We start from the raw sequence: 11685 nt of genomic DNA, 5'->3' as shown, positions 1-11685 counted from the left end.
ATTGCTTTACAATATTGTGTTGGTTTCTGCCATACATCATGTTTTTATTTTTATTCAGCTGGCTTCCCAAGCATTGCTCTTGAGAATCCTGCACCTTCATTAGACAATTATTCCCTGGAGTATGCACATAAAGTTGTCTGTGCAAGAAATATCTCAATGGAAAAGTCCACCCCTGGAATTTGGAAGATCTATCCTTGTGACTTTTGACTTGGGTGACCATCTGGAACCATCGTGAACACTTTGAGGGGCTCACACTGTCTAAATTGGGAGGGTATTTCTTGCCAGGCTTTCCCTGCTCGTCTGTCTGCACCTCAGTTTCAGCTGCTTTCAGAAATACTTGTCTCTCTTTTTGATATTCTCCCTAGGGCCATCCAAAGTAAATTTTAGGGTTGCCACATATTTCAAGTCAGGCTTACTCCAGACAAACCTCCCAAATTTGGCAAAAATCAACTCAACCATAGTTGCTCAGTAACAGAAAAGTAGAAGCATGAGTTATAAATTTATTTTCACTAATAAAAAAGAACAACAATAATATAAATTTACCTTCCTTAACAACTGGTAACAGAAGAACAACAACAACGAAAAGACAAAGAGAAACCTGAAAACAGAAGAGGGGCAGGGTAGAAGGGGAGACAGCTACGGCAATGGTGTGAGAGATGCTCAGGCCCGAAGGACGGTGATTTGGATGGGTTTGTGTTCTTGTTACAGAGTGAGATGAGCACAGCCCTTAGCAGGCAACCACTGCTGGCCGCATTACTTCGCACCCTGTTACTAGGCAACAAGCCTTGCTCAGCGCCACAGTGGACCCTGTCCACAAGCAACCAGCTGTCAGTGAGTGACCGTTAGTTGTCCTGCTCAGCTATTGGTCAGTGCTGCAGTGGGCCCTGTCAACAAGTAATGAGGGACCATCAGGGAAGTGCTTCAGCCAAGGGTCAGTGGTGTGGTGGTCATCAGGTGGAGAGTGAGGTAAGAGGCAGATTCAGGCCTTCTCCTGGAGGCCCTCCAGCTCACGCAGTCTTGGGCCAGCAGAAGAACTGGAGGGCCCAGGGATCAGACTAGGGCTACATCCTGCAGGCCTGCAGGGCCCTCACTAAGGCCTTCCTCTAGCTTTGGCCTACGCCTTGAGGAGTGGTGAACCTCTCCCCCATCCCTGTCTCTTTGACCTAGTAGCAATGGCCGACTGCCTGAGTTGCAGTCTGTGAGACCTGGTCTCTCCCATTTAGGTGGCCTGAGGAGACTGAGGGACAGTTGGGTTGGATGCCTGGCTCCCTCAGGGATAACAGCTGGGCAGGGTGTGGGAACCTGCCCCTGAAGGAGCTGCCTCCTCTTAACCAGGACTGCGACCTCGGAGGGGGAAAGTTGGGCCTTGGACCTTTGCCCTTTCTTTTCAGGACACAGAATAACAGGCAGAGATTTGCAGGAACATTGTTACCTGACCATGACCCAACCTCAAGAGCAAAGGATCTGACACCAAGAAGGCTGCAACAACTAACCACACGCCTCCCTTAGCTTCTGCTTTTAAAGAGGCTTGCTGAAAGCTTTCAGTAACTTTCAGATGGGAGCGCATGAGCCTCCCATCTCCTGTATGAACCTGTAATAAACCTTTCTCTGTCCAAAACGCTAATGTTTTAGTATTGATTGGCCTCAACTGTGCGTCGGGCACATGGACTTGCAATTTGGTAACATTCCCAAATTGGTCCTATAGACCTCAACTTGGGCTCTGGCCCAGCCAAAGTCCCTTGCCTTAGTGGGGAGGGTTCTTTTTCTATTTGGATTCACATGACTAATAACAAAACTGATGCTGAGACTGAAACAGCACATGCTTTAATCAATGGCCAGAGAATGAGAAACAGGAACTTGGCTTGAGACTCAGCTTCTCAATCTACCTGAGATACCATATATATAGGAGGGTTGAGGTCAAAGGAGGGGACTGAGTAAAGAAGAATAGGAGGATTTCGCTGGTGGTCCTGTGGTTAAGACTCCCCCCTTACACTGCATTGGGTATGGGTTGTTGGGATCTAAGGTCCTGCAAGCATGGCCAGAAAAAAAAAAAAAAAAAAGAGAGGGAAGAATATTTATGACGTATCTGAGAACAGGGATGTGCTATGCTTGGGAAGACAGCAGTCTTTTTATAACACTGGATTTCAGTCCTTCAGTGGGCTTGCTTGGCTGTTGCCACAGCAACTGTCAACTGTTGGATGTGTTATCAGGCAAATATATTACCATGAACATAATAAGGAGGGTCTACTGGAGGCTTTCTACCATCTTGGACCTAGTTGGTTCTAACAGATTTTGGTGGGCTCTTCTTCTTTTCTGGTGGCTTCCTGTAAGATAACACTTCCCTGCAGCTTAGTTCTCTCAGTGAAGGGGGAGGATTATAGGTGAAGGCTAACAGCCTTGGTAACATTTGGAGAGGGGAAAGGGCAGATGTGTAGGAAATATAGGGTGCAGAACTGGCAAGTTAAATGACTTATTAGTTATCAGAAAGAAAAAAAAGAGGGAAGAGATTATTAATAGTAAGCACTTAGCTATGCTGGGCATTGAAGTAGCCTCTTTATATACATAAACACATTTAATGCGCCCACAGATCTCTTACTTGGCCTCTCTGTACACTGATGCTGAATCAAATCTTGGAAGACAGTTTTGGGTGAAGTAGAAAGTTATAGTTGCTCAGTTGTGTCTGAATCTTTGCAACCCCATGAACTTTAGTAAGTCACTCCCCTGTCCATGGAATCCTCCAGGCAAGAATATTGGAGTGGGCTGCCATTTCCTCCTCCAGGGATCTTCCTGATTCAGGGATCGAACCTGGGTCTCCTGCACTGCAGGCAGATTCTTTACCATCTGAGCCACCAGAAAAACCCAAGAAGAAAAGGATAGCTTTATTACTTTGTAGGCAAAGGGAGATACTCCAGGTTTTTGACTTGAAAAACTATGTTTCAACCCCAGAGAACTTAATGAGGCTTTTTATAAAAGTGGGTCAAAGGTGGGGTCTCGAGACTTCCCTGGTGTTCCAGTGGTTAAGAATCTGCCTGGCAATGCAGGAGACATGGGTTCAATCCCAGACTGGGGAACTAAGATCCCACATGCCTCGAAGCAACTAAGCCTGCTCACTCTGGAGCTCACCTGCCACAACTAGAGATCCCACATGACAATGACGCATGATGTCAAGATCCCGCATGCTGCAACTAAGACCTAATACAGCCAAATAAATATTAACCCCTCTGGCGGCCACCACCCGCTACCCCCCCCCCCCCCCCACCCCGTCTCTGACAAGATTATAGTCTTCCCTGGTGGCTCAGCAGCAAAGAATCCTCCTATAGTGCAGGAGATACAGGAGATAAGGGTTTGATCCCTGGATCTGGAAGATCCCCTGAAGAGGGAAATGGCTACCCACTCCATTCTTGCCTGGGAAATCCTATTGACAGAGGAGCCTGGCAGGCTATAGTTCTTGGGGCAAAACTTTGAGCCTAAACCACCTGACAAGATTGGGGTGTGAACAGGGCTCCCTATGCCCTTAATCTTCAGGTGGTTTGTTTCCTAATCTTGAAGATCTTCTCTAGGCTCTTTAGTCTTGCCTCAGGTGATTTCTTGGCTGCCCCTCCCTTGATTGGCAACTGCTCTAATCTGCCCTTTGGATCTCAGGGAAGGTCATAATGGCTGGAGTCTGCCTACCAGAAATGAGAAACAGAAAGGCCTCTATCCCTGGGAGATCCACAGGGCCCTACTTGGTTTCAGATCTGAGAGACAGACACTCTATTTTACAGTTGGGGAAGTAGGTGTAGGTAGGGCCTGGTGCTATTTCCCTACATGAGGGAGGCCGAGCCATTTGCAGTTAATGTGAGCAAATTTTGTGATAAAATCTAGGACACAAAAGCTGTACTTGCTTTCAGCATAATAAGGCCAAAGTTATTAGATGAATTGAATAAGATCAAAGTCACATTGGGCTTCCCAGGTGGCACGGGGGTAAAGAATCCACCTGCCAATGCAGGAGACACAAGAGATGCAGGTTCTATCCCTGGGTCGGGAAGATCCCCTGGAGGAGGAAATGGCAACCCACCCCAGTATTCTTGCCTAGGAAATCCTATTGACAGAGGAGCCTGGCAGGCTATAGGAGTTGCAAAGAGTTGGACATGACAGAGCGACTAAGCACACATGCAAAGTCACAGTATCAGAAGGGCATGTTTTCCTTGAGTGCCAGAGGAGTTGGTCTGCAGAAGGAAATTAATTTTCAGGGTAGTGAATTATGGTAGACATTAGGCACATCAGGCCCAAACCAACAATATCTCATCTTTGGGCTCCTATCCATGTCCATGACATGGCCCAGACCTCTGTTCTGACAGGGGTCAGCAGAAACAAAGTTGAGACGAAATCTTTTAACACTCGGAGCAGGCTGGCAAAGGGAAAAATTTGCAAGCCTAAAGAATGGATTAGAGGGCTGGGTCTTCATTGTTCTGGGAGGGGAGGTAGGGTTTGCGGAAGGCGGGGGAGGGGCCATGGAAAGACGTGAAGGAGAGGATCTCCGCTGGAGGAACAGGTCTTTTTAGAAAACTAGGGTAACCAGTTAGGAAACCTTAGGAAATCTTAAGCAATGCGGTTGAGCTCCTCTGATGGTCCACGGGTGCACATTATCCAAACCAAGGGCAGAAATGTCAGTATCTTCATTACTGCATGTGATTTTGGGCTTCTCCTCTGGGCCTCCGGTGAAGAGTTGCTGGGTCTGGAAATGGCTGCGGCAGTGGTGGACTTGGGGTTAAGGATAACCCCCCTCCTTGGTCAGTGGATGGGCAGTGGTCCAGACCTCTACTGTGGACAGCAGGACATCGAAGGCACCGACCGGCAGATGAGACCCAGACGGAAGCGACTGTAAGGCTCAGTCCCTTTTCTCCATTTCCAAGAGTGGCTAGAGAAGTAGACGGACACAAGGGGCTGTAGGTTTGGGGAAGGGCTGGCAGAGTTACTATTTGCTGATGAGGTCCTGAGATTCTGACTAGAGTTTGTAATTTCACAGCCTTCCCACTGTTTCTGGCGGGTGACTGACATTTCAGAATTGGGTTTGCGAGGGTGCAGGGAAGGAGGCGGGAAAAGAAAAAAAAATTGTGTCGTGGTGATGTACTACACTGTTCTGAGACTTGATGCCAATGTTTCTCTAATCTTGGTGGCCAGAACCTGGGAGAAGCTGCTATTCTAAAGCGGCTTGCAATTTTCTGACTTGTGTTTTAATGAAGACCGCTCTTTGGTGTTGGAGAATTCCTTCCCTGAACTTGAGGGTGTCTTTTTGGTTTGGCAATAGTAAAGACCAACTTCTTTAGTGGAATGTACAGTTGGGACACAGCTGAACTGCCCTGCAGAATAATGCCGATGGTAATCTCCTTTTAAGTTAACTTGAGAGTCCCCCTGAAATGAGTTGGGGTAGAAGGGCAATTATCTTTTGTTGGTGACATGTAGAAATTGCTGAGAAGAGTGGAGAGATGAAATTTTGGGAGACAGTAGGCTTTAGATGCTGTACTTTTTTTTTTTTTTACTGCACCGTGGGGCGTGCAAGATCTTAGTTCCCCAACTAGGTAAGAAATCTGTGCCCCCCTGCACTGGAAGCAGAGTCTTGATCTCTGGATGGGGAAGTCCCTAAATGTTGTACCTTGTAATGCTGCTACTGCTGCTGCTAAGTCGCTTCAGTTGTGTCCGACTCTGTGCGACCCCATAGACGGCAGCCCACGAGGCTCCCCCATCCCTGGGATTCTCCAGGCAAGAACACTGGAGTGGGTTGCCATTTCCTTCTCCATAGCCATTTCTAAATCTTTTCAGCTTTGCAATTCTCCTTTTATTCCCACATTATCTGTAACAGCCAGGTGTTAGCTATATTTTAGGGCATTGAAGGAGGAGCCCATGTTCACACTTAGAATTTGCTTCTAGCCTCTAGAAACTGCCTCCATCTCCCCTGACCAGTGTGAAGGTAGCCACTGGAGGGTACCTGGGACTCTAGGGGGTGGCTTGCAGCAGAATCCAGGAACAGTGTTTATCGAGCAAAGGATGAAGCTGTACTGAGGAGTGCCTGTGTTGAAGTTCAAGCAAGTTTGAAGTATGACCTTAATTGAGGATGAGATTAAGGATCAGGTGCATACAGAGAGGATTTTTGTAGGGCATAAAAACTTTTGAGGATTCTCAGGAGTGTTGGGGGAGGGGACTGGATTTGGGACTGGATTTTCCATTAAAAAGGATGGGTCATTTTCTGTTGTAGATAATTAACCAGAACTAGGACCTCTAAAAAAGAGAGGGAGAGTAATTAGCACTCCCTGCCAGCTCTAGGCGGAGAAGGCAATGGCACCCCACTTCAGTACTCTTGCCTGGCAAATCCCATGGACGGAGGAGCCTGGTAGGCTTCAGTCCATGGAGTCGCTAGGAGTCGGACACTACTGAAGCGACTTAGCAGCAGCAGCAGCAGCCAGCTCTAGGGAGACTAGCAGGCCGCAGGTAACTTTTCATCCTTAAGTTTCTGTGAAGCCTTCCTTGAGTTCTGTCCTTCACTTCCCTAGCCGACTGTTTTCCTTTCTCTGGTTCCTACTGCACTTTGTACCCACCTTTATTACAGCAGCCAATTATCTTTTTAAAAATTAATTGAAGTGTAGTTTACTTACACCCAATTAGCCTGTATTGTAATTTGTAATCATATCTCTCCCAGTAGACCTCAAGGGCGAGGGACTGGCGCTGGTACACAGATCGCGGTTCAAATTCCAGCTATGCCACTAGCTACCTCTTTGACTTTAGGTAATTACTTAATCGCTGTATGCCTCGATTTCCTTATTAAAAATAGGCACAAAAAGTAAAAAATTGAAACGGGCACAAAGCTCCGCATCGCCTGCGGTTGCTGGGAGAAATGAAGGTGACTGCGTGTAAAATACCAGGCACAAAGTATGTGCAAAACAAAGGGCGCCTAGTAGGGTAAATTAGAAAGGGAAAGGCTACCCACTCCAGTATTCTGGCCTAGAGAATTCCGTGGACTGTATAGTCCATGGGGTCACAAAGAGCCGGACACGACTGAACGACTTTCACTTTCAGTAGGGTAAACATTTGTTAATTAACGTGCACTCAAATATTTACTGATAAACCACCCAGGTTTCAGGCCTGGAAGCACTCCCTCTCTCTTGGAGAGCCCTCACGTGCGGTCTGTGGGCCTTGTCCCGCGGGCAGCCTCAGGACTGGCTCTGCGGAAGAGAAAACCCCTCCCACAGCCCTTACGGTCTCGTGAGCCATTGGGCCAGGACCAGGCTTTCAGGTTGCTAGGCTAGGGAGGTGGAGATCTAGACTGCGCCTGCGCAGACTGAGGGCTAAGATGCTTTCCGGTCGGGCGGGAGGAGGTGACGTCAGAAGCGGGGGCCCGCGGGGGCCGCCTGTAGCCCTGGGGACGTTGTATCTCTGGGCCCTAGGATCGCGTCACAAGTCGGCGACTGAGCTTTGGCGGCGGTGGCCGAGGCAGCGAAGGCGGCAGCGGCGGCGACAGCTCTGGGGTTTGCGTCTCGGGGTGTGTCGGCCGCCGCTGCTGCTTGGGCCTGGTATGTACAAATGGCTGATTAGGATTCTCGGCACCATTTTCCGTTTCTGTGACCGGCCGGTGCCCTCTGCCAGGGCCCTCCTGAAGAGGCGGCGCTCGAACAGGTGAGAGGAGAGGGGGCCGAGCCACGGCCTGGCTCTCCCCCTCCCCCACCCCGGATTCGGCTGGCGTAGCGTGATCCAGCCAGGCAGGCCCCGCTCGGCAGAAACAGGTAGCTGGGCGGAGGCGTTAGAGGTGCGGGTCGCGGGTGTCCCGGTGACGTAGTCGCTCCTCGGCGCTGTGCAGATGCGACTCCTGATGATGAAAGGGACTAGTGGTCGGTGATGTGAATATCTTCATTTTTAGAGTCCAAGCTGGTTTCTATCAACAAATGGGGTTTTTTAAATCATATTTTGCTGCTCTTAGGTTGAAAACTTAAAATTGAAGGAATACTGTGTTTGTGTGGCTCATTGTTTACAAAACACACTCCCAAGTGTCATCTCTGCGCAATAAGTGTAGTTAAGGGAAGTGAACTTCATAGTTTGCGCAAAGCTGTTTTGACTACACTTTCTGTTCTCTTAGCACCAAGACGCAGTAGCTGTCTTGTTTGGAAGGCAGCTGTCAAACTTTGCGTTTGTGTGTGTGTGTGTGTGTGTGTTTTGCTGGGGAGGGAGGGAGAGTGATCCTGTGCTTTAGCATTGCTGCTGCTGCTGCGAAGTCGCTTCAGTGTTGTCCGACTCTGTGCGACCCCAGAGACGGCAGCCCACCAGGCTCCCCCGTCCCTGGGATTCTCCAGGCAAGAACACTGGAATGGGTTGCCATTTCCTTCTAAAAGATCACTAATCTGTACTCTAAAATTAAGTTAAAATTTGGGGGAAACTAAAAGTTGTTCTTAGCATTTGCCTGTTGGTTTGTCCAGTTTCCTAGTGTCTACCACCTTCTTTAAGAATTAATCTAGAGAATAAAATACCATACCAATTCTATACATAATCCCCCCAACTTTTAATGATCAAATGTTAATTTCATTTATTAAGCCTCAAGATCGTCAGAGGGTGGTTTCTTGGAGCTTGAGAGAGCAAGGTGATTATTTACTATGTGAGTCTAAGAATGCAGGTCATTGATGAATTAGTTGTGGACTAAAAATTCCATCATGTGTTCCGGAGAGGGCAAGGTTTCAACATATTCTTTCTACCTTTCTGCAGGGTTGATATAGGCATCATTTGAGAACAAGTTGTAAAGTGCCTAAAATGATGCTTAGGGTGTGTAAGGGTAGTGTTTATGTATTTTGTCCCAAGGGCCTTGTGCAGAGGCTCATGTGGATAGGCACTTGCTACTTATTTATTGAATAGAGAAATGTTAATTTCCTCTCCCTCGTCCTTTATTATTTTTACTATGAACCTCTACTGGTCAGGAAAACAGTGGTTTGTATATCAAAATCCTGTTCTTTACCACACATCCTTAATCTCAAATAACTTTTAAATGTAGACCATTTTTAGGTCCATCTTTAGAAAGATGATTATACCATGAACTTTTAACTTTCTTGAAGCATAGGCCCCAAAATTTTCTTGGATTTCCAAATTCTTGTTATCACTAGTAATATAGTTTCCATGATAAAAATGTAGTTAAATATAACACCTTTTTCTGGCTGAGAACTATCTTTTACGGCGTCCTGTCATCTTGTGTTTCCTATTTCTATGTGAAGTAGAAAATGACTTTCTCTTGTGGGGAGTGTCATCTTTCAAAAGGAAATTATTCTTAAGTCATTTCTGTAAAGAAAAGAAATAACATACTCCTAAGCTTTTACGTGTATTCCTTTACTAGGTAAGTGATATCTGGTTGGTTTCATGTTTGTATTTTAGCCAGACTACAGGTTATTATATAATAGGGAGTTTTGGATCTCTCTCATGTAGTTGAACCATAGTGTTACATCCTCAAATACTAGAGGCCTACTATATTGTAAACATCAGTTGGATCTCTTGACAAAGTGAATGGAAGATGGTGTATTGTATGAATAGTAAGCTTACTTATAGAAATGCATATGTGTGGATATGCATATATACATATAAATCTCTCTTTTCTCTTTTTTTCAGCACTCTGTTTTCTACAGTGGACGCTGATGAAATACCAGCCAAAAGACCAAGATTAGGTATTAAATATTAATTTTAAAAGTTAGTTTTTTAAGTAAGAAAAATATATGTGTGGACAAATTCAAAAGATAAAAAGTACATACAGTGAAATGTAAGTCTCTTTCCTCTCCCTCTTCTACTCAGTTATCCTCTCTAGAGGTAACCAGCATTACCAGAGACTTAAGTATCTTTCCAGATAAATCTGTGTGTTGAAAGTACGCTTCAAAATTCCTAATCTTCCTATAAAGTAAAGGTGCTGAGATAGCTGAATGAGTCAGTCTAAGCTGCTGCCTCAAATTGTTTCCTTCTCTATGTCTGAAGGACTAGACATCATTTGGTAAATGATGTAGATAAGAGGGAAAAGGCATAGGGGACCTACTATAGTAATATTTTCCTCTTTCTCAAAAATGCATGTTAATTGAATCTACCTCCAGATGAGGTAAAGAGTGGCCCTGTCTGTGTTAAGATTTCATTTAAATCCAATGAGTGGTTATTGAGCCTGTCTTACTGTTAAGCAATGTGTTGGGTTCCACAGGAAATATAAAAATGAGTATGACAGGGTCTCTATTTTATGGACCTTAAAATTGTAGGAGGTGTCTGATTATTTAGTGGGGGGTTTTAAGACAAGTGTTATAAATAATACTAATGTCCATGAGGATATGATAAATGATAACAAGAAAGGAAGTAACGAAATACTGTCCAGTTTTCTTCTGGTTAAGAGTCTCAATAAATATTTGATGAAGGAGCTAATATGTGAGATGAGTCTTGAAGGAAAGATGGGATATCAACAGAGAACAATAGGAAGGAAAAGCATTCTAGGCAGAGGGAACAGTATGGGAAAGTTGTGCAATTCAGGAAATAGCAAATAAAACTTAGGGAAAAAGTTGACAAAAGAGAGAGTTCAAAATATAGAGGGACTTTGACAGGAATTTATACTGAATTCATTAGGACAGTATTCCCAAAACATAGGATAGCTAATAATTCACAAAATGATTGTAGGAGATCCAACATTCATAGCATTAAGTAACATCTGAATTATGTTATAAACTATTCATATTAATAAAAATATTGCATCTTTTTTCAGTTATTTTAATTTCTGATTATTTTAAGCAGAAAACATGTTAATTTAATGCTACCATGTATTTAAAACTTGGGTAATACATGTTGCATGCGTGCCAAGTTGCTTGAGTCATATCTGACTCTTTTTGACCCTATATCTGTAGCCCACCAGGCTTTTCTGTCCAAGGGATTTTCCAGGCAAGAATACTGGAGTGGGTTGCCAAGACTTCCTCCAGGGGATCTTCCCCTCAGGGGTCTCCTGCATTGGCAGGCGAGTTCTTTACCACTGCTGCTGCTGCTGCTGCTAAGTCGCTTCAGTCCTTGTCCGTCTCTGTGCGACCCCATAGACAGCAGCCCACCAGGCTCCCCCGTCTCTGGGATTCTAGCGCCACCTAATTGTCTCTTTTTTAACAGGCCCATCTAGAACTTAATATTGTGTTTTCATTTCCTCATAAGGCAAGTGAGGTTTCTTTACATTAATGGTAGCAATATAAAGTAACCTTTTATAAATATATTTGTTTAGCCAAAGAAAAGAAAGAATCAGTTTTGTTTAGCCAAAAAAAAAAAGTCAATTTTATAGAAAAATATAAATAAACAACTGTATATGGTTAAAGATTTGATAGTGATATAGAGAAGGTTCCTGCAATAATTTTGGCAGTTATCTTGGACTTCTATGTTAAAGTTCCCTCCTTCCTTGATTTCCACAAAATATAAAGATTTCTAACTAGAAACTATAGAAGGGAACTTCCCAAGGGGGAAGCAGTGGATAACAGAGACAATACTTACTGGCACAGCTTGGAAAGGTCTCTAGCAGTCCTGGCCACTCTCTGCATTGATGGCTATTAAGCACCTCAAGTGGGGCTATGCAACTGAGGAACTGACTCAGTTTTAATTGAATTTAAACTTAGGTAGCCACTTGTGGATACTGGCTACTATATCAGACAGTATGAATCTATTGGTTGCTTTGGAGAGAAG

The 11685-nt window shown here is 45.0% G+C and overlaps 1 protein-coding gene across 6 annotated transcripts in view; it reads left to right on the top strand.

Moving 5' to 3' along the window:
• The first annotated feature begins 7371 nt into the window (after positions 1–7371).
• SENP2 (SUMO specific peptidase 2) overlaps positions 7372–11685 on the top strand; it is a 35024-nt gene continuing 30710 nt past the window's right edge. For 3 of the 6 annotated variants that reach the window (XR_011566894.1, XM_070790534.1, XM_070790536.1), the window contains exons 1-2: positions 7372–7650; positions 9616–9671. Coding sequence is in view for 4 of the 6 variants with exons in the window: in XM_070790534.1 (XP_070646635.1) it covers positions 7550–7650; positions 9616–9671 (157 nt within the window). In the remaining 2 variants the exon portion in view is untranslated. The remainder of the gene's footprint in view (positions 7651–9615; positions 9672–11685) is intronic. The other 3 variants (XM_070790545.1, XM_019958455.2, XR_011566893.1) reach the window with 2 other exon arrangements.

Source organism: Bos indicus, chromosome 1 (assembly GCF_029378745.1).
Source record: "Bos indicus isolate NIAB-ARS_2022 breed Sahiwal x Tharparkar chromosome 1, NIAB-ARS_B.indTharparkar_mat_pri_1.0, whole genome shotgun sequence".
Taxonomy (NCBI): Eukaryota; Metazoa; Chordata; class Mammalia; order Artiodactyla; family Bovidae; genus Bos; species Bos indicus.
This window is presented reverse-complemented; position numbering and strand designations above follow the sequence as displayed.